General features: G+C 66.5%; 1 protein-coding gene across 2 annotated transcripts; it reads right to left on the bottom strand.

The window, feature by feature from the left end:
* Positions 1 to 1,171: 1,171 nt before the first annotated feature.
* ACOX3 (acyl-CoA oxidase 3, pristanoyl) lies at positions 1,172 to 27,868 on the bottom strand. 2 transcript variants are annotated; one of them, XM_054708372.1, is made up of 18 exons: positions 27,759 to 27,868; positions 25,912 to 26,069; positions 25,239 to 25,469; positions 23,936 to 24,010; positions 22,701 to 22,790; positions 21,809 to 21,952; positions 19,617 to 19,705; positions 16,340 to 16,436; positions 15,429 to 15,611; positions 14,415 to 14,537; positions 13,901 to 14,021; positions 11,763 to 11,885; positions 10,547 to 10,660; positions 8,189 to 8,304; positions 7,378 to 7,552; positions 6,425 to 6,492; positions 4,348 to 4,434; positions 1,172 to 1,937 (listed from the first exon to the last, which is right to left on the bottom strand). In XM_054708372.1, the coding sequence occupies exons 2-18, from the start codon at positions 26,053 to 26,055 to the stop codon at positions 1,821 to 1,823; spliced, it is 2,097 nt and encodes a 698-aa protein (XP_054564347.1). In that variant the 5' UTR covers positions 26,056 to 26,069; positions 27,759 to 27,868; the 3' UTR covers positions 1,172 to 1,820. The 2 variants fall into 2 exon arrangements, with proteins under 2 accessions (XP_054564347.1, XP_054564351.1); XM_054708376.1 differs by lacking the exon at positions 23,936 to 24,010.
* Between the last annotated feature and the right edge of the window lie 53 nt (positions 27,869 to 27,921).

A 27,921-nucleotide genomic window follows, 5' to 3' on the forward strand; every position in this document is an offset into this window, starting at 1 on the left:
AGAAGCGCCCCGTCCAACTCTGCGGCTCCGGAACAGCGTCCGCGGCTCCCATCTTTCTGGAGGCAGGACAGAGGATGCTAATGCACAAAACAGCCCCCAAAACACGAAGGTTTGTTTGAAACCAAGGAAACCGGCCGGCCAGGGGCACGCTCCGTCCAGGCAGATGGCTCCCAGGAGACACTAACACTGACGCTAGCGACCTGCGCTGCCTGCCGGCCCGAGGACACGCTGGGCCCGGAGTGTCGGGGTCCGTGCGCGGCTTCAGGTCAGCCTGGGTCCGGCCCAGCTTCCTGGCCGTCTTGTCTGGCCCACGGCAGCCATTTAGCCTCCCAGGGTCCGATTCCTCGTGGATAAAGCAGGCCTGACAACACAGCTCCCCTCACACAGCGGTCTGAGGGTCCGGCCTTGGAGGAGAGGAGGTTCCAGCGTCAGGAAGTGCTCATTACAGTAGCCACTCAGCCTGGCCGGGCAGTCCACTGGTTAGAGCGCCATCCCCACGCCAAGGCTGTGGGTTCGATCTCAGGTCAGGGCACACACAGGAATCAACCAAAGAGTGCATAAGTGGGACAACCCATCGATCTCTCTCCCTCCCTCCGTCTCCCCCGCCCCTGTTCCCCCGACTCTCTCTCCCTCTTTCTCCCTCAAATCAGCAGGTCGGTGTGTGCACACCCCTTTTCTAGGCGTGAAAACTGAGGCTTGAGAAGCCAAGTTACCCACCACGTGACTGCCGGAGCTGGAAGTCTGGTCTTCACAAACAGACGGTTAAAGTGAAAATGGAACAGGTTCTCGCCCACACCTGCCCGGGCTCGGGGCATCCGGGCCATTCTGTCTGCACCCCGTGGGCAGGGGCACCTGTGCCTGCCGGCTCCCCGGTGACAGGTCGGGAGGGCACTGGGGCTGCTGCTGATGACACCCCTGCCCTCCCGGGCTCATCGGAGGCCAAGGAGCACGACCCACCGGCCAAAGGAAACGCAGACCGGCGAGAGCGAGCACAGCCGCCAGCCCGCCACCCGGCCTCGCACACACGAGTGCGCGGCGGGGAGTGCTCCCCGCCTCCTCCATCGGCCTCACTGATCGGGACGGGCACGCACAGACCGGGGCTGCACCGAGGGCACGGGCACACATACATGCACAAGCACACGTATACACACGCACACATGTGAAAGGGTTTGCTGAGCAAAGCTCCACGGGGCCAAGTGGCCCGGGATCGTCCGGCTGGAGGAACGACCGAGGAGCCGCGCACAGCCCGGAGGCCGGGCTGGAACACCAGACACGCCGTGACCAGGAACTGTTTTCTTTGGGATCATGGCCTTGGGGGACACTGTCAGCTCCGCACCAGGAAGCAGCGAACCCATCTCCTTCCCTAGGAATCGGGAACAGTGCCGAGCCGGTGGTCCGCAGCTCAACAGTCCTCACCGCTTGGTCCCGTGGGGAGGCAACGCTGGAGCATCAGAGCGCAGCGCCCGGCTGGCGAGGCGGCGGGCAGGCCCCAGATGGCGCGGCCCCGCCGCCCGGAAAGCCCGGGGGAGCGGCGCCTCGCGTCCATGTAGGGAGACGGAGCGCGCCCGGTTCTCGTTGTCAAAAGTCCACGGCCCATCCGGGAGACGCGATCACACAGGCTGTTTGTTCACACAGCAAATGACCCCTGACCCCGGGGCTGCCCCTCCCCGTGAGACTCCGAGGGCCCAGCGGGGAGGGGCCAGGCCCTGTCGGTCAGGACCCCAGCCAGGCGGGTGAAGGGGTGCAGAGGCTTCGCGCTGGGCTCCATCGAGGGCGGCGTCTCCAGTGGCTGCACCGGCGGCGCCGGGCGTGCGCGGCGGCTACAGCTTGGAGCTCAGGCTCCCCGGGGCCGGCTTGTTGGAAAACTCCGGCCACCACGACGGCCGCTCCAGCACGCGGCGCTGCTGGAGGACGGCGCCCCAGAGGTTTCTGTAGAGCTGAGAGGAACACGCCCCCAGTAAAGCCTCCTCCGGTGCAGGGCAGCCCCCAAGGCGGCGCTTGGTCAGACCCCGCTACGCTCTCCTGTCGCTCTCCATGAACCTCGGGAGCTTATATGTAACTGACATACACCCTCTCCCGGAGCGGAGAGCAATGGGGAAACGCAACGCTAAGACACAGCACCCTAGCAGGAACTGCACCGGCCCTGTGCTTTGGTGGGGCTGAAGCGGGGGGCGGTCTGCGCTCCTGGTTCGCGCTGAGTCCGTCCCTGGCACCACGGGCGGCCGCTGGCGCGTGGAGGTGCAGCCGAGCGACAGAATGACGGCCGTGGGGCTGGCCTCGCCACGTGGTCCCAGCCCCCTGGGCGGGCAGGCCTGGCACTCACTGTCCCTCCGCCTGCCCAGCCGTCTCCTCCAGGACTTTCCAAACAAACAGCTCCCAGCAGAGTGGCCTCGTGGGAGAGAGCAGCCGGCAGCGCGGAGGGGGCCGCGGGAGCCACACGGGCTGAGGGCAGAGTCTTCCCGGCTCCAGCTCCGCGAGCGCCCAGGGCCGGAGCCGGGCAGACGAGCCCCCACTCCCTGAGCGGACAGGGGAGGGCCTGCTCTGTGTCTGACTGGCGTGGACCCACGTTACCTAAGAGCCCCTCCCGCACCTGCTGAATGCACAAAGCGATTCTCCAGCAGCGCCTGCTCGCTCCCAGGACCCAGACGCAGGCTTTTCCTGCGGTCACACGCCCCGGGGTCCCGCCTGCAGTGGGGAGCCTGGGCTCCGGGGAGGGAGCGTCTCAGATCGTCCCCCATGGCCGCGCTTGCTGGCTCGAAATGGGCTTCTTACCAGCAGCGCCTGGTTAAGGCGTCCGTCCCTGAAGCCGGAGGAATGAGCGTGGAGGGAACTGCCCTGCCTGCTGGCTGTGGGTCCGGGGGCCCAGCGTGGGGACTCCTTCCATCGCCCGCCCTGGACGGTGCCCTGCACAGCGGCCACGGCTCCGGGGCTCAGGTGCCCTGGACCCTCTCTCCGGCAGACACTCCTGTGCCCTCGGGGGTCCCCAGAAGGCGTCATTGCCGGGCACTCCCTGCCAGGCCACTGCTGCCTCTTCCTCAAATGCCCCCACCTGGCTGCCTGCTAAGTCCCCATCCCCCAGGCCAGCCCCTCTCCCCTGGGCCGCACAGCGCTGCCTCTGCAGCCTGGCCACCCCAGGGGGCCGGGGGGCTCTCCGGTCTCCTCCCCGGACAGCACTCCTCGCCCAGACCCTGGCTCTGCCCCTCTGGCTGGGCGGCCGCCTGCCTGGCTGGGTGTGGGTCTCCCCCCAGGGCAGCAATTCCACAGGGACTTCTCTGCCCGCCACCCCCAGGTGGTGGGCCACACGGAGGTCAGGGTGCCGGCCCCCGGACAAGGCTGTTTCGGTGCGTGCAGTGACCGTGAGAGCGCCCGCTCAGTGTCTCTGAGGACAGGGGGCGGCTCCTGACCCCTCACGACCCCTGGGAGCCTGAGCGGCAGCAGGTCTCAGCAGAGAGGACGGGCGTGGCCGGGTGGGGGCAAGTCCTGCTCCACGCTGACACCTGTGGGACCTCAGGCAGGTGCCCAGGCCACCCAGGGACAACGCCGTGGCGAGTGCGGCCTGGGAGGCGCTGAGCAGAGGAAAGTCACGTGGGGACACGTGGGGGTCAGAAAAGAGCACTTTGAGGGTCACACCGTAGGACAGAGTGGGTGGAGCCCGGGGCACTTCCCCAGAGGCCAGAGAAGAGCTCGCTGAGAGGCAGCAATTTGCTTTGTCCTGAATGGAGGGCAGTGCTCCAGGCAGCGGGGACAGCAGGTGCAAAGGTCCTGGGGTGGGATAGCCGGCAGGCCAGGCGAGCAGAGAGGCCCGCCAGCCGGAGGCCGGACGGCAGAGGAGCACGGCGCAGGGTGACCTTGGAGGACCAGCACGGCCGGGCTGCGGGGGGCGCGGGAGGGGAGCTGGGGGAGACTTCAGGGACAGGGGGCGCTGGGGGAGGGCTCAGTCAGACATGTGCTTTGTAAGAAATCATTGGGGCGGGGCCAGGGAGGAGATTAGGGAGCCACGCAGAGGCCACCGGGGAAGCAGGCTGCAGAGGTGAGGGGCCCGGCTGCTGGGGGAGCCGGCCCTGAGATGGGGGCGGAGCCAGGCCTGGAGGGGGCCATGGGCCAGTGTGAGGGAGGGAGGTATGCAGGGCCCGGACCACATCACAGCCCACGAGGGCACGTCCGCCCCATTTCTCAGAGGAAGGCTCTGGGGGTGAGACACCCCGACTCCTCCCGCACCGCTGCGAGTGTGACAACCTCCCGCAGGCGCCAGGAGACCCCGGGCAGGTGGTCACCGAGGCCCTGCAGTGACTGGCCGGCCCCCAGCGGCCCCGGACACACGGCGCCCCACGGCACAGGCGGCCTTACCTCGCCGTCGGCTCTGCCAATCGGGGAGTCCAGGACAAAGTCGGGAGGCGCGATCACGTCCACCAGGGCGACCGCGTCGTCCTTCAGCTGTCGGAAAACACAGGCACACGCTTGGCACGGCCCCCCGTCTCCATGGCGACGGAGGAACAGAGCCCGGGAGTTTGTTGCTCGACCACTAGCAACGGTAACCCTAGCGCGAGGCCGAATCCCGGGGGCCTCCTCGCCGCCGGCGGACGGCCAGCCTCTGAGTGCTTCCCCAGGCACGCTCCACCACGACTCAGCCTTGCGTGTCTTGTCACCGGGAGGGCCTGTCGTACAGGTGATGGCCGGAGCGCCTCTGGCCCCCGAACCCCGGGGCAGCGGCGGTTCAGGGCCGGGAGAGGCATTTCCGTGCACCTGTGGGCGCACTCGCAGGCCCACAGCGGCTGTGACCCCGTTCGGTCCGACACGTTAGTCTTCAGGATGGAATTCACAGAAGACGCCCAAGAATTTTCTTGAAATGCAAAAACACATTTTCCCCTTATAACCCCTGTGAGACGCCACAGCTGTGCTGAACAGCAGCTGGCGGGCACCCCGACTGTCTAGAGCCGTGGTCGGCAAACTGCGGCTCGCGAGCCACATGCGGCTCTTTGGCCCCTTAAGTGTGGCTCTTCCACAAAATACCACGGCCTGGGCGAGTCTATTTTGAAGAAGTGGCCTTAGAAGAAGTTTAAGTTTAAAAAGTCTGGCTCTCAAAAGAAATTTCAATCGTTGTGCTGTTGATGTTTGGCTCTGTTGACCAATGAGTTTGCCGACCACTGGCCTAGAGAAAGCAAGCAGCACACAGCCCAGGGCAGTCCCCACGGCGGACGCCAGCGCCCAGCACACACTCGCTGTCCCACGGCCCGCACACCCCACCTGCGGGTCACAGATGAAGCTGGACCCCGGGGGCGGGTGGGGAGGAGGCAGGGGCTGCGTTGTGATACCTGCAACCCACAGGCCTTCGCCACAGAGGGAGCGGCGGGGAGCCCCAGGGCACAACGGCGTGACGTGACAAACAGCAGCTCAAACATCAACCACAGGGGCGAGGCCTCGCGTCACTGTCTCCCTGTGGGAGGGCGCGGGGCGGGGGGCTGCCCCCCGCCTAGAGCAGGGAGCCGCAGGTGCTACGGAACCCACCCCGTCAGGCTCGGACCCGCCAGATGTCCGCGGGGGCTGGTCAACCCTGACCGCGCTGCCGGGAGAACGGGCCTGGCCCAGCCGCCGCGGGGCGTCCGACGACCCCACGTGGAGCCGGGACTCTGCGCCGGGCTGCTGCGTGGCCCTGTGTGGCGGCCACAGCCCGTGGTGGGGCGCTCTCGCTTTAAATGGATTGCAGGAAAGAAGATAAACGCAGACACTGGCCGCACTGCCACACCCCCCGCCGTCAGCGGTGACCGGGCGGGACTGAGGCTCCCGAGCACGCTGTCCCCGTGGGAACTCACTGGACAGAGCGCCACAGGACGCGGAGGGATCGGCACCTGAGTTCATGCCCTGAAATGAGCTCGGGCTGGAGGCTGTGCCTTGACGTGCCCGGGGAAGAAGTCACGACTCGTAAAAAGGGCTGAACGCCCCGATTCTGAGGCAGTCCCACAAAACCCTCTCCCTGGGGTTCGGAGGGAGCAGTTTCCGTAACTGCCCTGCTCGGCTGACGGCTGCGTGCCCGAGGTGGGAGCGCAGGAGCGAGGTGGGAGCTGAGAGCGTGGGTGCAGGGGGCGAGCGGGAGCACCCGTTACAGGTGACACGGGTGCAGGGGGACATGCAGGGGCACCCGTGACAGGTGACACGGGTGCAGGGGGCAGAGGGAGCACCCGTTACAGGTGACACGGGTGCAGGGGGCGGAGGGGCACCCGTGACAGGTGACACGGGTGCAGGGGGACACGCAGGGGCACCCGTGACAGGTGACACGGGTGCAGGGGGCGGAGGGGCACCCGTTACAGGTGACACGGGTGCAGGGGGGCGGAGGGGCACCCGTTACAGGTGACACGGGTGCAGGGGGCAGAGGGGCACCCGTTACAGGTGACACGGGTGCAGGGGGGCGGAGGGGCCTCCCACTCACCTGGGAACACAGCTCCAGGATGGCGTCCTCCAGCATCTTCCCGGCTCGCTCCCCAGAAAAATAGCCGCCTGTAAGCACGGCGCTGGTTACGGGCTGGGAGCCCCGTCCCCGGCCCCCACTCCTGCAGCTTCTCAGATCGGCCCTCTGTGAAGGCGTCACCGCCCGCTCCAGCCAGGCCAGAGCGGGGCTGCGGGAGGGAGCAGGGCCTCGAGGGGCAGGCAGAGCCGGGCCTGAGGCGGCGGGTGGTCTGCGGGTGCCCAGGGCGAGGGGCTCCCTCTGAGGCTGAGAGGAGATTCGGGGAGAGGGAAGCGTGGACGGTGCTGGGACAGGAGCGCGGGGCTGAGGGCTGTGGCCTGGGGCGAGGAGCCACCTGGGGCGGGATGCCGCCCCACCTCAACCTCGCCTCCGGCCCCAGCGGGTGGGAGGCGGCCTGTGCACTGGGACGGCACTGGCCGCCGCGCCTGCCTGCTTGGTTTCTGCCATGAAATCTGTGTGGCCCTGGAGTTACAGGCGTTTCTCAGAGAGAGGTCTCCACCCTGCGCCCGCACGCCCTCCAGCCCACCCCGCCCGCCGCGCCCCCTCACCGCCTCCCGGGGCATCCGCCGCCCGGGGCAGCAGGGGCTCTCGGCGAGGGGGGGAGCGTACACACACGGGCACCGCAGAGCCGCGGCGTGTGCAGCGGGAACGTGGGGCGATGAGGGGAAAGCTCCGTAGGACAATATTGGGGAACCACTGAGAAACGCAGGCCTCCCGTTCCCACCGTCCCCCTGCACCCCTCCTCCAGGAAGCCCGGGCCCCGCCCCGCCCTACGTACGCCCCGGCGCCAGCCCGAAGCTGCTCGGCCCTCGTGCTTCCCGCGGTGGCTCGGGGCTCTCAGCACGTGGGGTGTCCGTCACGCCACCGGGACAGCCGCCGCCGAGACACAGCGAGGGCGCCAGCCCCGCGGGCCTCACCTCGGTACAGCAGGGCCGTGTGCTGGCTCAGGGACCACAGGCCGTAGAGGGCGCTGAGCCGCCGGAGCACGGCCCGCAGCGGGGGCGGCACGCCGGGCTGGTGCGTGTGCTGGTGGAACCTGCGCACCACGGTGAGCTCCAGGAAGGCCAGCGCCAGGGAGCGGCAGCAGTACGCCTGCGGGCAGAGGCCCCGCGCAGGTGAGCCGGCTGGGACCCCTCGGTGACCCCGGCTGGGACCTCCCGGGCCCCTCAGTGAGCCCGGCTGAGACCCCTCGGTGACCCCGGCTGGGACCCCTCGGTGACCCCGGCTGGGACCTCCCGGGCCTGCCAGCCACGTCACAGCGGCCACCCTGGAGCTGGTTAGGAGAGGCCGTGCCCACGGCGAGGCCGCCCAGGGCAGAGCACAGCGCCTGCAGCCGGCTCCCAGGACGCGAGGACCCAAGACAGGCTGCCCAGCGTGCGGCCTGGACCGTGCCCCCGAGGCCTGGGGAGGGCGATAACGACTGAGCAGCGGTGCAGCCTCACCTGAGCCCCCACCGGCCGCTCCGTCGGGCGGGACCCGCCTGTGCCCCGGCCCCTCTGGGAGTCTGAGGTCCGTGCAGCCCCAGGGCCCCCTCCGGTAACCCCAGCTCAGGCCAATGGGGCGGGCACCACCGGGCACTCTAAACACGATGCCACAGTCTCTTCCGCAGCCCAGCAGGGGGCACCATCCCCCAGCAGACCCACGGCTGGAGCGCTGGCCCCTCCGTGGGGCCCGGCAGCTCGGGCTTTGGGGGAGTAAGAAGCGAAGCCGTTTCTCAGACACACACACCTGGGAGTTATTTCTCGCGTCAAAGTCACTGCTTCCGGCTCTCTTCTCCTGAGCTAGCTTCTGGTGACTCTCTCGGAGCAGGTAGCAGACCAGCCACTCGTACGCCGCCAGGGGGACTGGGGATGGAGACCGGGAAAGTGACCACAGAGCTCCCAGCAGGGTGAGCATCTGTGTGTATTGATGGGTGGGTGAGGGGGGTCCAGTTCACAGACAGGGAAACCGAGGCCCGGGGCGGGGACTGGGTGGTGGCGGGAGAGGTGAGGGTGTTTCCTGCTGAGAAGCCACCCTCCTGCCCCCCTCTCCTGGCAGCACCCTCTACGTGACCCTCACTGACGGCCACACGCCGGCCGGGGCTCAGTGCCCTCGGCATCCCCGGGCACTGGCCTGGGCATCAGGACAACTCTCCGGCACAGGGTGGGCTGGGGCTGACATGCCACCCGGCGCTTCCTACCGACCAGGAACGTTCCAGAACCCGGGACCCTCAGAGCACCTGCCCTCGAAACGTCCCCCCTCCGAGGAGGACCCGGCAGGAGGCGCCCCGCACGCCCGAGTCTTTGCAAATAGTTGAGGGCCACCTTCGGGCCACCTCCCCTGCCCCCAGCCTGCCCTTCTCCCTGCGCGGCTCTGCCTGGCGCCAGCTTCCTGCTGCCCTCCCGAGGCGGGCGGGCTCTGACCTAGGTGCGCCGTGGACAGCAAGGCCCGCCCGCCGGATGCAGGCCCCGCTCCCCGTCCCCCAGGTCCAGGAGCCACCTGTTCCCCACCGGTGCCCACACGCCCTTCACCCCGTGCTCCTGTGTGGCCCACACATGAGACCCAGCTCGTGACCCGCTGCCTGGGAAGCTGGGAAGTCACCGCAGAGCTCACCTGCACCTCTTGTCCCCGAGGGAGTCTCGGGACAGTGGCCCCCAAAGGTGGCCAGCACCCCCCTCCCACCAGGTGCAGCACGGACCCCCGCAGTCCCTCCCTGCCCACTACGAGGGACACCGAGGCACAGGGCGAGGTGCCCAGCCCGTCGCACTGCAGGGCACGTACACACGGTTGTCAGAGCAGCAAACACTCGGAGCTGCAGCCACTTAACGCTTTTGCAAAGAGCCAAGTACAGAAGTGGCCCGGCATCGCTGAGCGGGCGCAGGCCTCAGGGCGGGCCCTTTGGGAAGCCCAGCCCCCGGCACACGCGTGTGCGCCATCGGGGCCCGGACGGAGCCTGCCCCGCCCTCCCCATAACCGCCGGATTCCCCGAAGGAAGCCTCCTGCCCTGCCTGCTCCGCCATCGCTGCAGAGGCCTCGCCTCGGGCCGAGCTCCGGTCGTAAATCTCCGAGCAGCTCTCACTGGGCCAGCTGAGGCGAGGGCTGTGGGCTGATGACCGAATGCCCTGGGGACCGGGCTGGCCGCGGGCGCGCTCCCTTCTCTGCTCCGGGAGAAGGCCCGGGGCGGGCCGGGGCCAAGCCACTCTCGCCACGTAAACTTTAGTTGTGTTTTTTCCTCCAGAAAATGTTTTCACGTTGTTGGATCTTGCAAAAACTAGGGCACTCGGAGGAAAAACAGATGACGCTGCCCTGGGCCTGTGCGGGGGCCGGTCCAGACACTCCACCGCGTCCCGTGTCAGAGGGACGGCGCGAGGGGTGGTGTGTGCGGGCGCGGCGGGCACACGGAGGCCAGCCCAGGACCCAGCGGCGCCCAGGGGACACTCACCCTGGGTCCCCCACACCAGAGGCTCTGCGAGCCGCGGGCGGTGGGATCAGGGCACCTGGACGGGGAGGCTGTGCGTCTGCGACAGCCGCAGGTCGGGAGTGACCGCGTGGTGCGGAGCGCCGGGAAAGCCCGATGCGCCAGCAACCGCGGTTCCCCGGGCGCAGGGGGCACCGAGGCAGGAAGGGGAGGGGCGGGACCTGCCCGAGGCCCCATGGCTGGGGGCAGGTGGGGGGCGGGGGGCCGGGAGCCGAGCCGGCCCAGCCCGTGGGGGCCACCGCCTCAGACCTGCTCCTCCGGCCAGGCCTCGGGGTGCCGTGTGCGCCCGACCCCATGCCAACCACCCTGCGCCCCACAAGCTGCAGGGAGGAGCTCCACCCACGTCTGCAGGGAACACGGGAGCCCTCCCCAGAGGGACCCAGGCCGGCCGGCGGCCCCGCCTCTGGGACGAGGGCTGTGGACGGGGCTCAGGGAGACGCTGGGGGACAAGGGAGGCACAGGGAGACGCTGTGGGGACAAGGGAGGCACAGGGAGACGCTGTGGGCACAGGGAGACGCTGTGTGGGCACAGGGAGACGCCGGGGGACAAGGGAGGCACACCAACACCCAGGCTCTCCTGGCACTGCCGCTGCCGGCAGCCGGGCGCAGACGGGGGCGGGGGGTGCTTACCCGCGGAGTCCAGGCAGTCCTGCAGGCTGGCCACCGCGAACCGCCGGCCGAGCAGGGCGGGGTAGGCCGCCAGGAAGTCCACGCTCTTCAGCGGGCTCTCGCAGTGGGCGCCACCTAGGAGCACTTGGTCACTGGGGACGCCGGGGCCACGCACGGCCCCCCCGGGGAGGGTCCCCCCCACCCGCCTCAGCAGTGACCGGGGAGCGGGTCAGTCACTGTGGAATGACCCCTCCCTTCCTCAAACACGGCCATCTGGGGAGAAGAGCTAACTCTGGGGGCCGAGAACCCACGCCCGTGTGAGGTCAGGGCCACCGGAGCTCAGCGGAGCCTCACCTGGGCCCCCCCGCCCTGTGCCAGCAGCCCGGGCAGGTAATGCTCACCTGGGCCCCCCCGCGCCAGCAGCCCGAGCAGGTGATGCTCACCTGGGCCCCCCGCGCCAGCAGCCCGAGCAGGTGCTCACCTGGGCACCCCCGCGCCAGCAGCCCGAGCAGGTGCTCACCTGGGCCCCCCGCGCCAGCAGCCCGAGCAGGTGCTCACCTGGGCCCCCCGCGCCAGCAGCCCGAGCAGGTGCTCACCTGTCCCACCCCCCGCGCCAGCAGCCTGAGCAGGTGCTCACCTGTCCCACCCCCCGCGCCAGCAGCCTGAGCAGGTGCTCACCTGTCCCACCCCCCGCGCCAGCAGCCCGAGCAGGTGCTCACCTGGGCCCCCCCGTGCCAGCAGCCTGAGCAGGTGCTCACCTGGGCCCCCCCCGCCCTGTGCCAGCAGCCCGAGCAGGTGCTCACCTGGGCCCCCCGCGCCAGCAGCCCGAGCAGGTGATGCTCACCTGGGCCCCCCACGCCAGCAGCCCGAGCAGGTGCTCACCTGGGCCCCCCCGCGCCAGCAGCCCGAGCAGGTGCTCACCTGGGCCCCCCCGCGCCAGCAGCCCGAGCAGGTGATGCTCACCTGGGCCCCCCCCCCGCCCCGCGCCAGCAGCCCGAGCAGGTGCTCACCTGGGCCCCCCCCGCCCTGTGCCAGCAGCCCGAGCAGGGGCTCACCTGGGCGCCCCCCCCCCCCCCCGCCCCGCGCCAGCAGCCTGAGCAGGTGCTCACCTGGGCCCCCGCGCCAGCAGCCCGAGCAGGGGCTCACCTGGGCCCCCCCCCGCCCCGCGCCAGCAGCCCGAGCAGGTGCTCACCTGGGCCCCCCCCGCCCTGTGCCAGCAGCCCGAGCAGGTGCTCACCTGGGCCCCCCCGCGCCAGCAGCCCGAGCAGGTAGGTGCTGGTCTGCTGCAGCAGCACGTGGTTGTCGCCTTCGTACGTGCAGTTGGGGTCGTTGTCGTTCCTGAGGTCGCCCAGGCGGTTCACTGCAACGAGCCCCCAGGCCGTCACTCAGGTGCACGTGGGAGATGCCGTCGCCCCGGGAGCGCGAGGCCCGGCCAGGTGGGCCGGGGACGCAGCACCTGCTCCAGCCCCACCCCCGCCTGGCCCGCCGGCCTGCCCGCTGGGGGCAGTGGCTCGGCCGGAAGGACACGCAGCGCCGGCCCGGGGGGGGGGGGGGGTGTCGGCGGGAGCCCCCGAGAAACGGCACAGCGGGGCCGCCGTGAGCACGCAGCAGCGGGCAGGGGTCGCGCGGAGGGAAGAGGAGAGGGCTCCTGGGCATGGGATTGCGGGCGGAGGGGGAGGTGGGGTGGCGGAGGGCACGGAGGGATGGACGGTGGGGGAAGAATTAAATGAAAAGGTTCAAAAGCACGCCGTCCTCAGCGCCCGTCCTCGCGAGGCACCGGGCAGAAGCCGCCTGCCGCGTGGGGTCCTGAGTGAACCCCTCGTCTCACGCAGGGAGCCCACCACCTGACGGAAACTCCGTTTTCTTTTGTTGTCTCTCCTGCCAGTTAGTGACCCCGTTCTTTTACAGACTTTGTAAGGTGTGCCCTCTGGGGAGAATGTTCTGGGACCCGGGCTGGGGGAGGGGCCAGCAGGGAAAGTGGACTCGGCTCCTCAGGGTCACATGCTGCTGGGCTGTGGCCCCGTCACACCCGATTGATTGATTGATTGACTGATTGATTGATAGTTCCAGACTCACGGGCCGGACCGCTGCAGGGGAGGGCTGGGAGGCCGAGAGAAGGAATCTGCCGTTGAAGGTAAGCCTCGCTACGGGCCTGCCGCCCCCCTGCTGCGCTGCCGGGCCGAGCCCTGCATATGGGGCGTTTCTGTCGTCGGATGCTGCAGGGGTCAATGTCCTCATTCTAAACTAGTCCCAGCGTCTCCAGGAGCTACGACAACAAACAAAAACCACCAAGAGCATCTCGTGGGAGACGAAGCACGAAAGTGACCCGTGTGGAGCCGCGGTTTCCAGCTCGTCAGTCAGCGACGGGGAGAGGCGGAGCGTGGGGCGCCGAGGGCCACGCCGGCCGCCCTGCTCGAGAAGCAACCGGGACAGCCCGCGGGGAGGTGCACTTCTCCACCGCCTCCCAGGACGCCCCCACGCGGCCAGAGCCTGAGACGCTGTCGGAGGTTTGAACGGTCGGGGCTCTGCCAAGCCTGTTGCTCGGATGTGCACGTGGCCTTCTCAGAGGGCCCGGGAGCTCACCCAGCAGTGACTCGAGGTGGGGACGCGGGGAGCTGGGCAGGCCAGCTGCAAGTAATAGTGACCGTAATCACGATAATTCAAGTCACAACAGCCAATAGAAGCTACCAGGCACGTCCTGGACGCCCGGCACTGGCCAAACGCTTTGCGTGTGTTAATTCTTAATCGGTGCAAGAACCTCCCTGGTGGGGTAGTAGTCGTACCCCCGTTTCACAGAGGAGAATGCTGAGGCTCCGCGGAGGCAGGGGGCTTGCTCCCGGTGACAAGGCTGGAGTGGCAGAGCCAGGACGGGGTCCCACTCTTGGACCCACACGCCAGCTGCCCAACCACCAGCCGGGGCCACTACAAACTTACTTTTCCTGTTTAAGAGTTTTTCATCAGAACAACCGTTGATGTCGATGTACTGCCAAGTCATCAACCAGGAAGTTACGATTCAAATGAAGAGGTTATCTCCTCCCCTCTCTGGTGTTTAGGGGCTCCCTCGGGTCCTCCACACCCCCAGCACCCCGAGTTCCATGTTTCCAGGAATACCGGGCATCGGAACACGGGGACCGCCCAGGGCAGGGGGGCAGCAAACTTGCGGGAAGGGCCAGACGGCGACCGTTTCAGGCTCTGTCGGGACCACCGAGCCACAGCTGCAGTGTGAGCACGGCCGTGGGACATGCGGGAAGGGGTGGCCATGAAAGCCGGTGGTGGCCGGTTTGGCCCGGGAGGCCACAGTGTGCTGACCCCTGGTCTGGAGCCGAGTGGGAGGGGTAAGGACAGGAAATGGTCACTCGCTTCTCTAAAACCTACTGGCCAGGTAGCCGTGTCCCCCGCACGCCTCGCGGCACTCCTGGATCCCCCGCTGGGCCGTCCACGAGGCCAGGGGCTTGCCGGCCGACGCCAAGGCGTGGATCTCCCGTCCGAGCTCTGCCTGGAGGACGAATCCAAAGGGAACGGTGAGCAGAGGCTCTGACCCCGGAGGGGGCTCAGGTCAGCCGGAGCGGCAAAGGCACACGTCCCTCCAGTTCAATCCAACACACCCCTCCACAGGAGACAGCACCCCACTTTCAGCTTGAAAAAAGGGGGATTCCTCCCGGCTGGAGTGGCTCAGTGGCTGAGCGTCCACCTATGAACCAGGAGGTCAATGTTCGATTCCGGTCAGGGCACAGGCCCGGGTTGTGGGCTCGATCCCCAGTAGGGGGCGTGCAGGAGGCAGCCGATCCATGGTTCTCATCACTGATGTTTCTCTCTCTCCCTTCCTCTCTGAAATCAATAAACATATATATTTTTAAAAACGGGTCCGGAGAAAAGCGCGTCCTCTCACCTGCCTGGCGCTCTGGTCGTCCTTGTGGAGGCCTCGCTGCAGCGCCACCAGGTCCAGGAAGAGCGACTTGGAGAAGTGGTCCAAGGCGTAGGCGGCCGCCAGGTACGGGAGCAGGCGCCACTGCTGGAGTGAGCGGACGGGCGGGCGTGAGCCCCCTCCACCCCGTGCCCCGGGGGCGCTCGGAGGGTGCCCTGAGACAGGAGCTGTGGAAGCCAGCCCCCCGGCCCCCCGGAACGCGTCTCCCGTGTTTCCGAGACACTCGAGGAGGGCAGGTGCAGGAGGCAACCGACCAACGTGTTTCTCTCACATCAATATTTCTCTCTCCCTCCTTCCCTCGCCTCCAAAAGAAAAAGACTGACCCCGAGGAGTGGAGGCCGTGCACCGTGAAAACAGGCGTGTCCTCGCCCCAGGCGACCGGCGGCCGCCCGCTCTGCAGACCTGCAGGACGAGGTCCCTTCCGCCTCCCCGAGTACCGCCCGGCGGACGGCGTGCACACTGGGGGCCATTCCTGCAGGTGGATGGGTGGACGGGCCAGCGCCTGGGCGTGCCGGCCGCCTGCCGAAGCCTGAGGCTGCCCAGGGCGCGTGCACACCCGTCTCCCCGGAGCCGCCCAGGGCGCCCTCCTGCCTCCTTAGTGGGGGCGTCACACAGACTCCTTTCATTAAAGACCTTTGCCACCAGCCTCGCCTCCCTGCCTGCCGCCGGCCTCCCTCCCCGTGACCAGACGGCGCTGGGACCCGCCTCCCTCCCCGTGACCAGACGGCGCTGGGACCCGCCTCCCTCCCCGTGACCGGACGGCGCTGGGACCCGCCTCCCTCCCCGTGACCGGACGGCGCTGGGACCCGCCTCCCTCCCCGTGACCGGACGGCGCTGGGACCCGCCTCCCTCCCCGTGACCAGATGCTGGGACCTGCCGGACAGTTTGCTGGGCTCCCAGCAGCCAAAAGGCAGCTCCCCGGAAGCAGAGCTTGTCCGCGGGCGCGAAGGGAACAGTGACCCCGGGAGGGAGGCCGACCTGCAGCTGGTACTCGAGCACCGGGACCTCCTCCCCGTCCGCCGGTCCAAACTGGCGCCGCGTGGCCGAGAACCGCAGGGCGATGCACACGGCCAGCTTCAGGTTCGCCACGGACATGCCCACGATGCAGACGCGGCCCGCGGACAGGCCGCCCAGCGACGCGCCGAAGCGCTGCCTGCTGTCCTGCGGGGAGAGCGCGAGGCGGTCAGAGCCACGGCCACCCTGGGCCGTGTCCGCGACAGGCACGCCGACGGCTCCTTCCTCCGCTCAGCGCGGGCCGTGGCCACCGCGAGCCCCGCCCAGGTGCCCGCCAGACCTCCAGGCCGGGGGCCGGGCGCAGGGGCCCTGATGAACCCTCATGGGACGGGTGGGGAGGCCCCAGGGCGCTCAGCTCCACGAGGAAGGGGGTCCCGGCGAGGGAGTCTGCCGGCGCCCTCCAGGGGTGGGACCATGTGTCAGCTGAGACCAGATGTGCAGGTGGGGCGACCCCAGACGGACAGTCCTCGGCCGGAGCCCACGTTTCGCTTAAAGAACGCCTGCCTTTGACCCCAGGCCCCCCAATCCCTCCCTCCCCAAGCGACGCCATGTTAAAGGCGTGGTGCTCGTCCGCGTTCCTCTAAAGGGACACCCGCCTTGTGGGCGCCGCGATTCATCTTCGCTTTCAGCTCCGAGCGCCAGCACCGCGCCCTACAGAGCACGGGCACTGAGCCCTGACTCCAGGGAACACGCACCCCCATTTGTGGACCAAGCCACCTTCACCTCTGCACCTCCATGTCAGCCGGGGCTCCCCAATCACCCCGAGGGCTGGCGGGGGCGGCGGGGGGAGTGGAGGCAGCGGGCACTGCTGGTGGCACCGAAACCCAAACCTACGAGGTCTGCCACCCACCCCGGCTCCCGTGCCGACGCTGTACCTTGAAGCGGGTGACATAGGTGCCCTCGGGGGTGACGTCTCCGGTCCGGTTGAGGAGGTCCTGGCGAGGGATCCGGACCTTGTGGAACATGGCGAAGCTGCGGGGCAGGGACCAGGGTTACCAGCAGCACCTCCCGCTCGGCCGCTGCCCACCCCGCCCCGCCCCGCTGTGCCCCGTCTGCTCCCCATGCTCACCTCCACCCGTCCAGGGCCCTGGCCGCGGGTCTGCCCCGCTGGGTGCCACCCGCCCGCCTGCCTGCCCGCCCGCAGCACTGCCCTCGCTCCTGCAGGCCCACCCCAGCCTGTCCCGGCGCACAGCAGGGGCCCTGCCTGAGACCTTCGACCCTACAACCTGAACCCCCAAAATGGTGTGAGCCCTTGGAGGGACCCCGCTACTGCGCCAAGGGCCCGGCCTCCTCAAGGCCTGCAGCGGGTTGCCTGCTTGTGACCCTCAAACCAGCCCGGCTCCCCTCCTTCCAGGAAGCGACAAGGATGCCTGCGGCCAGGCCCCTGCGGGTGCCCAGGCCAGGGCCAGCCTCTGCGGGCGCCCCCGGGGGGGAGCGGAAGGTCAGCGGAGGAGCAGACCCTGGGCAGGCGCCCTGCCGGTGAGCCTCAGTGCCAGGGCCTTGTGGGGTGTTCCGACTGGCCGGGGGGAGGCCCCAGGCCCCGGAAGGCCCCTCGGGGCCTCTGATCTGATACCCGGTTTTCAAGGGCGGACTCGGCGCCCCCCGAGTGACGCCCGTCACCCGAAGCCGAGGAAGGCCTTTGCGGGCGGCCCTGTCGGCGCCCGTGCCCGTTGTCCTCGGGGACACGTCCCTCTCACACCCGAGACGGGACAAGCCTGGTGTGTCGGCACGCGCACAGGCTGGCTGTCCGCGGTTCACCGAGAGCATGCCTCCGCCCTCTGCGAGCACCTCACTCCACAAGGGCTGCGCGGGGCCAGCCTGCAGGCCGAGGCCCAGTGTCCCCGGAGGGCACAGGGGTGTGCGTGACACGGAGTGGCACGGGAGGGGCGTGTGCCGGGAGCTGCGGGTGGCAGGCTGGGCTCCCGGGACCACGCGCACCGGCCCCACAGGGACGTCCTCGGCCGCTTTCGAGGTGGGTCCCCGCGGCCCAGGACCCCGCACCTCCACGCCACCGGGTGAGAAGGTCTCCGCCATGCAGGGTCGGAGGCCAAACTCTCCGGCGAGGCGAGGGCCTTTATTTTCCTTTCAGTTACTCACTAGATGTACCCAGACCAGTTACGTTTGCCCCTAACTTCCAGTCATCCCACATCCTCGGGTATTCTCGTGAAATGGCCAAACCTAACCTATGTTTCCAAGATAAGGACCTCAGCCCAAAACCACAGTCACTCAGTTCTAACGTGCTGGCTGCTGGCTGAGGGCTCATGGCTGCTGGCAGAATGAGGCAGGCAAGCCAGGACACCCAGCCGTTTCCTGTCGCTGACACCCAGCGCCCTCTGCTGGGCGTACGCTCCACGGCCGGGAGGAGGAGAAATGAGCCCGGGACCCCGGACAGGTCACTGACCCTGCAAAGGCTGGGGCCGGGGACCAAGATGACCACTCCCAAGGATGCCCCCTGCTGGGCCTCCCCCCCAGCCCTGGAGTCCACGCTACGCCCCCCACACCACCACCTGGGTCAGTGCGGACACACGGGACTGTGTCTGGGGGAGGAGGCCCACCACAGCTCGGCCCTGCCCGGCTGAGGGTCCCCCCGCCCGGCTGCCGCTGTCTGGCCTGGGCCTGAGGGCAAGCTCACTGTTCAGCACTCGGGTCCCTTGTACCTCCCGGTGTTGGAATGGACACAGGGATGGCCCTCAGGACGTGGCTCTGAGTGTGCAGGTGAGGCGTGTCCCGCTGAGTTACATGGCCCCACGGGAGTGAGGAGGGCACGGGATAGGGCTGAGGGTCCCATGAGATCACAGGCACGAGCAGCCACGCGGCCTTGGGCCTGGCATGAATCTAACCCCTGTGGCCAGACCGTGGGGGAGAGTGCCTAGACCACCCGCAGAGGAGAGAGCTTAGACCACCCGCAGAGGAGAGAGCCTAGACCACCCGCAGAGGAGAGAGCCTAGACCACCCGCAGAGGAGAGAGCCTAGACCACCCGCAGAGGAGAGAGCCTAGACCACCCGCAGAGGAGAGAGCTTAGACCACCCACAGAGAAAGCTTAGACCACCCACAGAGGAGAGAGCCTAGACCACCCACAGAGGAGAGCCTAGACCACCCACAGAGGAGAGAGCTTAGACCACCCACAGAGGAGAGAGCTTAGACCACCCGCAGAGGAGAGAGCTTAGACCACCCGCAGAGGAGAGAGCTTAGACCACCCACAGAGGAGAGAGCCTAGACCACCCGCAGAGGAGAGCGCTTAGACCACCCGCAGAGGAGAGAGCTTAGACCACCTGCAGAGACAGCTTAGACCACCCGCAGAGGAGAGAGCCTAGACCACCCACAGAGGAGAGAGCCTAGACCACCCGCAGAGGAGAGAGCCTAGACCACCCGCAGAGAGAGCTTAGACCACCCGCAGAGGAGAGAGCCTAGACCACCCGCAGAGGAGAGAGCCTAGACCACCCGCAGAGGAGAGAGCCTAGACCACCCGCAGAGGAGAGAGCCTAGACCACCCGCAGAGGAGAGAGCCTAGACCACCCGCAGAGGAGAGAGCCTAGACCACCCGCAGAGGAGAGAGCCTAGACCACCCACAGAGGAGAGAGCCTAGACCACCCACAGAGGAGAGAGCCTAGACCACCCGCAGAGGAGAGAGCCTAGACCACCCACAGAGGAGAGAGCTTAGACCACCCACAGAGGAGAGAGCCTAGACCACCCACAGAGGAGAGAGCCTAGACCACCCGCAGAGGAGAGCGCCTAGACCACCCACAGAGGAGAGAGCCTAGACCACCCGCAGAGGAGAGAGCCTAGACCACCCGCAGAGGAGAGAGCCTAGACCACCCACAGAGAGAGCCTAGACCACCCGCAGAGGAGAGCGCTTAGACCACCCACAGAGGAGAGAGCTTAGACCACCCACAGAGGAGAGCGCTTAGACCACCCACAGGTGAGAGAGCCTAGACCACCCGCAGAGGAGAGAGCCTAGACCACCCGCAGAGGAGAGAGCCTAGACCACCCACAGAGAGAGCCTAGACCACCCGCAGAGGAGAGAGCCTAGACCACCCCCAGAGAGAGCCTAGACCACCCGCAGAGGAGAGAGCCTAGACCACCCGCAGAGGAGAGCGCTTAGACCACCCGCAGAGGACAGCACCGAGACCACGAGGCTGAGGTGCACTTACCCATTGTCCAGACCGTTCTGCCCGAGCTTCTCCCCTATGTCGCCCACCATCACGCCGGGCATGGGGAGGAGGGTCTTCGGGTCCCGAATCTGCACACACCACAGAACACAACACGCTGAGCACACAAAACCCAGAACCAACGCGTTCAAGCCCCAGAGGCCCGGCCCGGCTCCCTCAGGGCAGCTGGGGGGCGAACCGCGTCCTCTGGAACGGCGAGACGGGTCTTGGCAGATGCGACAGAGAGGAGGCTCCTGAGGTGAGATCACCCCGGATTACCCAGGCGGGCCCCAAATCCCAGGACAAGTGTCCCAGGCGAGCCAGAGAGGACAGGACGCGAGAGGAGACAGGCAGAGACCTGGGCTGCAGCCTGGGACCTGGGGCAGGAGCCAGAGCTGAACCAGGTGGGAGGGACCCTCCTCCCGGAGCCTCCAGCGGGAGCGGGCCCTGCCCACACCTGGCCTGGGCTCGGGCCTCCACACTGCGCGCCGTGGAGGATGCCCTCCTGCCTTCTGAGCCCGTCTGGGCGTTTGGCTTTGGTCCGGCGGCCACAGCAGAACTGGGCCAGGAGCTGGTTAGCGCACGCTGCCCGAGGGCTGGAGGGCCCCAGCTCCCGCCTGAGGCGCAGGCCTTCCTGGCGGTTTCAGTAAAATGACAGGGAGGCTACGCACATGTTCTGTGGGAGAGACGGCCTCACGTTGCTTTTTAAAATATGTATATACTAGTAGCCCTGCGCATGAATCCGTGCACCAGCAGCTCTCTGCAGGGCCTGGCCGCTCCGCGCCCGCTGCCCAGAGGCCCATCCACGGCCGGGGTAGAACGCTTGCCTCGTTGCCGCAGCGACAAAGCAAGCATTCCGCCAGGCCGCTCATGCTGCCCACTCTCAGCGGCTGCCCCCCAGGACTAGGGGACTCAGGCGGGGCTGAGAGGACTGGGCACCGCCATCTTTGTGATGGAGTGAGGGTTAATTTGCATATCACCCTTTTGTTACATAGGATTTTTTATTTCAGAGAGGAAAGGAGAGGGAGAGACTCACTGATTGGCTGCCTCCTGCACGCCCCCTACTGGGGATCAAGCCTGCAACCTGGGCATGTGCCCTGACCAGGAGTCGAACTGTGACCTCCTGGTTCATGGGTTGACGCTCATCCACTGAGCCACGCTGACCGGGCACCTAACATTGTTTCTGCGACTCTCTGCTCCCCGAGGAGCTTCCAATAAACAGACTGACCCAGGACAGGAGACGGGGCAGCAGGCAGCCCTCGCCCGGAGCCCTGTGCTCGGGACACGGAGCTTCATCCTGGGAACCTGGGGCCGAGGGGTGCCACCCGGGAGGGGTGCCCTAGAGGATGCGTTTAGGCTAGACGGGCGGGGCTGCGGGGGCCCCGAGGCACTAAGTGTCCCTGAACCGTTCACTTTAAAATGGCTAATTGCATGTGACATGAATTTTAGCTCCCCCTAACCCTAACCCTAACCCTAACCCCGTCAGGAAGGGCTTCAAGAACAAAAATGCCGGCCGAAACCGGTGTGGCTCAGTGGATAGAGCGTCGGTCTGTGGACTGAAAGGTCCCAGGTTCAATTCCGGTCAAGGGCATGTACCTTGGTTGCGGGCACATCCCCAGTAGGGGGTGTGCAGGAGGCAGCTGATGGATGTTTCTCTCTCATCGATGTTTCTAACTCTCTATCCCTCTCTCTTGCTCTCTGTAGAAAATCAATAAAATATATTTTTTTTAAAAAGTGCCGGAATGGGAGGGGGCACGGGGCTTTCCTGGGCATCAGCAGCCCCGGCGGGAAGGTCTGAAGGAGCTTCCGGAAGCCCCAGCTCCGGACCTGCAGCAGCCCCAGGTGGGGGAACCCCTGCCCGGCCCCCAGTCCCAAGCACCAGTCCTCGGGCAGTAACTTCCTGTTTGTGACCCAGAACTCCAGGGGACCCCAGACCTGGCCAGGCAGTCAGGACCTGTGCCGCGTGTCTGAGACGATGCCCGCGTGGCCGCTGGGACGGAGAGGTCCTCCACCCGTGACCCCGGGGCCCAGGGCTCCGCAGCGGCCGGTCCTCGGGGTGCACGGTCCTGTCTCAGTGACCCCCCCCCCCCCCCCGTGCTGTAGGATCTTAGCGGCATCCTTGTCTACACAAGAATGCCGGCAGCACCCGCCCGCCGGCGATGACCGTCTCCCACACCGTGCCGCGCGCAGCCCACCTGCACGAGGAAGGGGTGCAGGCCGTGGCACTGGCCCCCCGGCACGTACAGCTGGGCGAACACCACCGCGTGAGTCGCCGTCTTGCCCATGTTGCCGACCCAGAACTTGGCGGCCTCGAAATCGGGGGAGTGGATGACGAATTCCTGCGGGGGGAGAACGTTAGACCGCGGCTCGCCTGGAGGCAGGGCTCCCGTTCCCCCGGGAGTCTCTGTTCAATGCTCCGCGGCGAGAGGAAGAACCGACGGGAGGTCTCAGTGCCCGGAAGGCAGCGTGGCCTGCTTCACACGGAGCGGAGCGGATCCCGGGCCTGCGACCTCACGGACCTTCCTACGGAAAATGAGGCCGAAGCCCCGCCTGCGGCTCGGCTGATTGGCGCGTCGTCCTGTACGCAAAAGGTTGTGGGTTCGATTCCCGGTCGGGGCACATAGTTGGGTTGGGGGTTTGATCCCCAGCTGGGGCGCATATGGGAGGCAGCTGACGGATGTTTCTCTCCCACATCAGTGTTTCTCTCCCTGCCGTTCTCTCCAGAGATCAGTAAGAACATCCTCAGGTGAGCGTTAAAGCAAAAAAGAAAAGAAAACGGTGTCCGATATGTCAAACAACTTAACCCACGCAAAACCGCGCACTGGCCGCCGGGCGGTGTCCCCTCGCCAGTGAGGCCCTGAGCGCCCCGCTAGGCGTCGTCCCGCCAGCCCCGCTCCCTCCCGCCGGGTCCCTCGCTGACCGCCCATCAGGGAGTCCACCCCTGCGCTCCCGGGTCCGCGCGAGGGCCGCGTGTGGCCCCGGCACGCTCACGGGTGTGAAGGGGCCTCGGGGACGCACGGCGTCGCCCCTGACCGCGCCACGCTGCACGCGCCCGAAGCCCAGAGGTGGAGCGGGCGGAGCACCTACCTCGGCGGCCGGGTCGTAGTGGGCGGTGGTCCGCACGGCCTTGGTGTTGCTGCCGTGACTGAGTTCGGTCAGCGCAAAACAGCCGAAGATCTAACGGGCGGGCGGACACCGCGTCAGGCGGGCCGGCTCCGTCGCAGGTCCCGGAGGGGCCTGCCCACCTCCCCGTGAGGACTAAGAACCCCGTGATCACGATGAAAGCCCCATCTTCTCTCCATCTAACCGACCGGTGACCTCACCACGCCCCTCCGCTGTGCCGGCCGCCACGCCGCCCCGACGTGCCCACAGCGGCCCTGCTCAGTCGGCCCGGTGGCCAGAGCCGTGCCCGGGCAGCACAGAAAACGGGGCTTTGCTTTGATAAGAAAAAGCTCACTCTGCCCTGACCGGTGTGGCTCAGTGGATAGAGCGTCAGCCTGCGGACTCAAGGGTCCCAGGTTCGATTCCGGTCAAGGGCATGTACCTTGGTTGCGGGCACATCCCCAGTGGGGGGCGTGCAGGAGGCAGCAGCTGATCAATGTTTCTTTTTTTTTAAAAATATATTTTATTGATTTTTTACAGAGAGGAAGGGAGAGGGAGAGAGAGTTAAAGACATGGATGAGACAGAAACATCAATCGGCTGCCTCCTGCACACCCCCTACCAGGGATGTGCCCGTAACCAAGGTACATGCCCTTGACCGGAATCGAACCCGGGACCCTTGAGTCCGCAGGCCAACGCTCTATCCACTGAGCCAAACCAGTTACGGCTGATCGATGTTTCTAACTCTCTATCCCTCTTCCTTCCTCTCTGTAAAAAAACAATAAAGTATATTTTTTTTTAAAAAAAGAAAAAGCTCGCTCCAGCCAGTTCGGCTCAGTGGATGGAGCACTGGCCCTTGGACTGAAGGGTCCAGGGTTCGATTCTGGCCAAGGATGGGTGGCTGGGTTGCAGGCTCGATGGGGCGCATGCAGGAGGCAACCAATCGATGTTTCTCTCTCTGTCTCTCCCTATCCCTTCCACGCTCTCTAAAAATCAATGAAAAGCTATCCTCTGGTGAGGATTAACAAAAAAACAAGAAAAAGCTAAATTTACTCAGTGCTGGGACTTGGCAGACCCACGTCTGTCTAGAGCAGCGTTAACCGCTTGGGGAGAACAAGATCACCGTTCATTAAGGTGAGAGTCCCCGCCCCCTGCCCCCAGACCCCACCGGCAGCCCTTCCACAAACCTCAGAGAACAGGTGAGACCGCGCCCCAAACTTACCTCCATGTTGAAGATCTTCGGAATATATTTGAAATGCCTTTCAGAACCAGAGTTGTAAATCGCTGATCCAAACACCTGAAAATGTGGCATCACCCCACCCACAGGTGGAAGCTAGTGGGCACCGCGGTCCTGGCCGTCCCCACACCCGCCCGGCACCACCGCGCAGACCCACAGTCCCGCAGCCCTGAGCGCCCACTACCACCACGCCCGGCTCCCGGGGGGGGAGGCCTGGGCCCCACCCAAGCCGTTCATGTAGGTTCAACCGTCGCCTGGACTCACATGCCTGCAGGACACCCGAGGGACTTGATGGACAAGGGGCAGGACAGGAGGGGCGCGAGGAGGGTGCGTGAGGCCAAGCGGGTCCACTCTCCCTCCGACAGCAGTGGGCGGACCCCGACACACTCACACAGGCGGTGTTTGTTCACTTTGTTTTCGTGTTTCGGGCGGTTTGGTGGTGGCTGGTTTCTGTTTGTTTGGGGTGTGTGTGTGTGTGTGAGTGTGTGTGCGCGCGCATGTGTGTGTATGTGTATGTGTATGTGCATGTGTGTGTATGTGTGTGTGCGTGTGTATGTGTATGTGTGTGCGTGTGCATGTGTGTGTATGTGTGTGTGCATGCATGTGTGTATGTGTATGTGTGTGCATGTGTGTGTGCATGTGCACGTGTGTGTGTGTGTGTGTGTGTGTGTGTGAAGCCAAAAAGTCCCACAGCTGCTCTTCCCCTGGGGCAGTGGTCGGCAAACTCATTAGTCCACAGAGCCAAAGATCAACAGGACAACGATTGAAATTTCTTTTGAGAGCCAAATTTTTTAAACTTAAACTTCTTCTAACGCCACTTCTTCAACATAGACTCGCCCAGGCCGTGGTATTTTGTGGAAGAGCCACACTCAAGGGGCCAAAGAGCCGCATGTGGCTCGCGAGCCGCGGTTTGCCGACCACGGCCCTGGGGCTTTGGCCCCCGCGGCCCCGGGCGTCTAAGGGCTCCGTGCCGGTCCGCGTAAAGGGAAACATCGGACTTCCCACTAAGCACGGACATCTGCCCGCGCGTCCCCCGCCGCTGTGTCCCGCGTGCGTTTTAGAAATCTCTAAGCGCGATCCCCCCGAGTGCCCACGTCTCAGAAAACTTTAAACGCAAGTGAACACTGACAACCCAACCGCCCCGGCGAGCGTCTGCACCCCACACGCTGCAGCCCAGGTCCTGCGACGAGTGTCCCGCGTGGCCCTGGCCCCGGGCAACCTGGCGGGCCACCACGGGCCCCACGGGAGGCGTGGCAGCGGCCCGGCCTCTCCCCGCGCGCCTACTCACAAACGCGTGCAGGAAGGCCTTGGCGGCCAGGGACCAGTCGTACATGCCCAGGCAGGTGACCAGCGCCAGCAGCTGCAGCGGGCTCTGCAGCAGGGCGTCCATGCGCAGCAAGTCGAGCTGCAAGACGCGCCGGCAGCGCAGGAACGTCAGCTCCCGCAGCTGCTCCGTCGGGAGGCCGCGGCCCGGCCGGGCGAACAGGGGGTCGCTCTCCAGCGCCGAGAAGATGGATTTCTGGAAGGGAGGGCACAGGACACCGGCGATTTGGGGGCCCAGGATGCCATCCCACGGGGTTCTCCCTTCGGCGGCTGTCCTTGAGGCCGCGGGACACACAGTCCGGCCCAGAAACCCCGGACGGAGAGGACAGCCCTTCCCGGGGAGGGGAGGAGCCCCACAGTCGGCGTCCGGCCTGGCACCTCGGCCACGCCCGGAGGCCCCCAACCAGGAGTCAGGCCTGGGCTGCAGCCGAGACAGCACCCCTCACGGGGGGACATGAGGCCCAGGGAAGCCTCGTGGCTGAGAGGGCACCAAGCCCCATCTTTACCAATGACCGGGGACGCCGCCAATGCCCCCTGGTCAGCCCGGCCATCACCGCCTGATGCCCCATGGCCAGCCCGGCCATCGCCGCCCGATGCCCCGTGGCCAGCCCGGCCATCGCCCACGGCCGCAGCCTCACCTTCAGGCGCAGCATGTCCTCGCCTTCCCAGAACAGCGCCAGCTCCTTCCAGCTGAAGGAGGCGCGGGCGCGGTAGGCATGCAGGGGCCCTCTGGGGAGGTCGGGGAGCAGGGCCTCCTCGCTTCCTTCCACATTGGGTGCCATCGCCCGACGTCGGCCTGCACAGAAATCACAGCCTGAGTCAGGAGCCTGTCTCTCTGTTCACGCACCGCGAGCAACTGTGCGCGCCACGCGTTACAGCTGAGAGCAGGACTCCCAAGGCCCCCCGGGGAACGGCCACGCTGAGCGCTGACGTCCGTTTCCCCAGACAGAGGGGGAGGCAGATCTCCTCGGACAAAGGTGGCAAGGGGGCGGAGGGAGCAAAGGGCAGCCCTGGGGCTGGGCAGTGCCAAGGTCAACAGGCCGTGGTCCCCCTGCCAGAGGGCTCCCAAATGCACCCCCACTGGCAGCCTCCTGGCCGCCCTCCCTCTCCTGGAGGCCCGTGAACTCTGCGTGTCCAACGCCGAGCGCTCCTCAGCCCTGAGCAGCCTGTCCCGCAGGCCGATCCACAACCAGCTGCCGTCCGGAGCCCCCTCCTCCCCGTGCCCCGAAGCCCACCCTCCCCTGTAACGCCTTCTGAACCTTTCACGCCTCCCCGCTCCTCCTGAATCGAGCACAATAACCCCCGATCACTGGGCGATCCCTGACGCCGGTGGATGGGTGGATGTCTCAACGGTGAGGCAACACCAGGGACTAACTGTGCTCTCGTTTTTGACGAAACTGGAGCCTGTTGACGGTGAAAGCAGCCCTGGCCCATTTTGCTCGGTAGTCAGAGCACTGGCCTGCGCCATGAAGAAGGGTCCCGGGTTCGACTCCCGGTTGGGGGCCCGTACCTCAGCTGCAGGTTCCCCAGCCCTGGTGGGGACGTATGTGGGAGGCAAACAATCCATGTGTCTCCCATGATGCTTCTGTTTCAATGTTTCTCTCTCTATCCCCCACCCTCCCCTGTCCACTCTTTCTAGAAATAATTGTAAAAAATACCCTTGGTAGGGATGAAAACAGAGTGAAACCAGCTGTCCAAGGTCAGGCAGGTGTTATCAGGCACATCCTACCCCAAGTCCCATGACCTTAAGCAATCAGTACGCCCCGATGGCCTGTGCCCCCGAGGTCACCGACATTCCTGCTGCACGGAGGGGTTCCGCCCCACACTGCCTGGCCTCAGAGCGCACCAGTTGGGTGAAGTTGCTGGTTCAGTCGGCAAATCCCTGCCTCCCTGTGCCTCAGGCGGGGTGTGGGCACCCGGGCTGGTCTGGAGTCTAGTTCTCCGGGGTCCTCCGCTAACTCACTTCCCTCAGGCTGTCTCCTTAGGAGGTGGTCTGGATGCGCAGAAACAAACATAACTCTGGTTGACATTAGCCCGAGGTGCAACTGTTTCCTTGAACTTCCGCTAGCTTAAGGCGGAGCCTGTCCGGTCAGCCGGCGGTTAAGCTCGGACTCACTGTACTAGTTAGTTAGTTAGTTAGTTAGTGTCTGGGCTGCTGCCATTGGCAGGGGGCACTTGGCACCGTTCCCGGCAAGGACTGTGGCCTCCATAGCCTCGTCCAGCCGGCCTTCCTCTCTGCAGAGGAAGAGGTGACTCCAAAATGCAGATCTGACCTTTCCCCCTCTGGGTGACAGCTGTCCCGTGACCTAGGGGACTAGTCCGAATTCTTCAAAATGTCCCGCCGGCCCTGGCCTCCTGTGCGCCCCGCAATTCCGCGATGGCCGGGCGTGCACAGCAGCACCCCCCTCCCCTGCCCGGGTGCCCCCCGGACCTTTGCATATGCCGTCCCCACGCCCCCTCGCCCCCAGGCAGACGCGGACTCGACCTTCGGATCTCACGGATCACTCCCGTTCGCCGTGTCCGCGCACCGACCAGCGCACACAGCCCGCGCTCAATGCACGTCCTTGGGGCAGGAGGCGTCAGAGGGAGTGCCGAGCGCGCGCAGCTGCGGCCGGGCTGTCCGGAACTCCCCGCCTCGCGGCCACCGT

Source organism: Eptesicus fuscus, chromosome 2, assembly GCF_027574615.1.
Source record: "Eptesicus fuscus isolate TK198812 chromosome 2, DD_ASM_mEF_20220401, whole genome shotgun sequence".
Taxonomy (NCBI): Eukaryota; Metazoa; Chordata; class Mammalia; order Chiroptera; family Vespertilionidae; genus Eptesicus; species Eptesicus fuscus.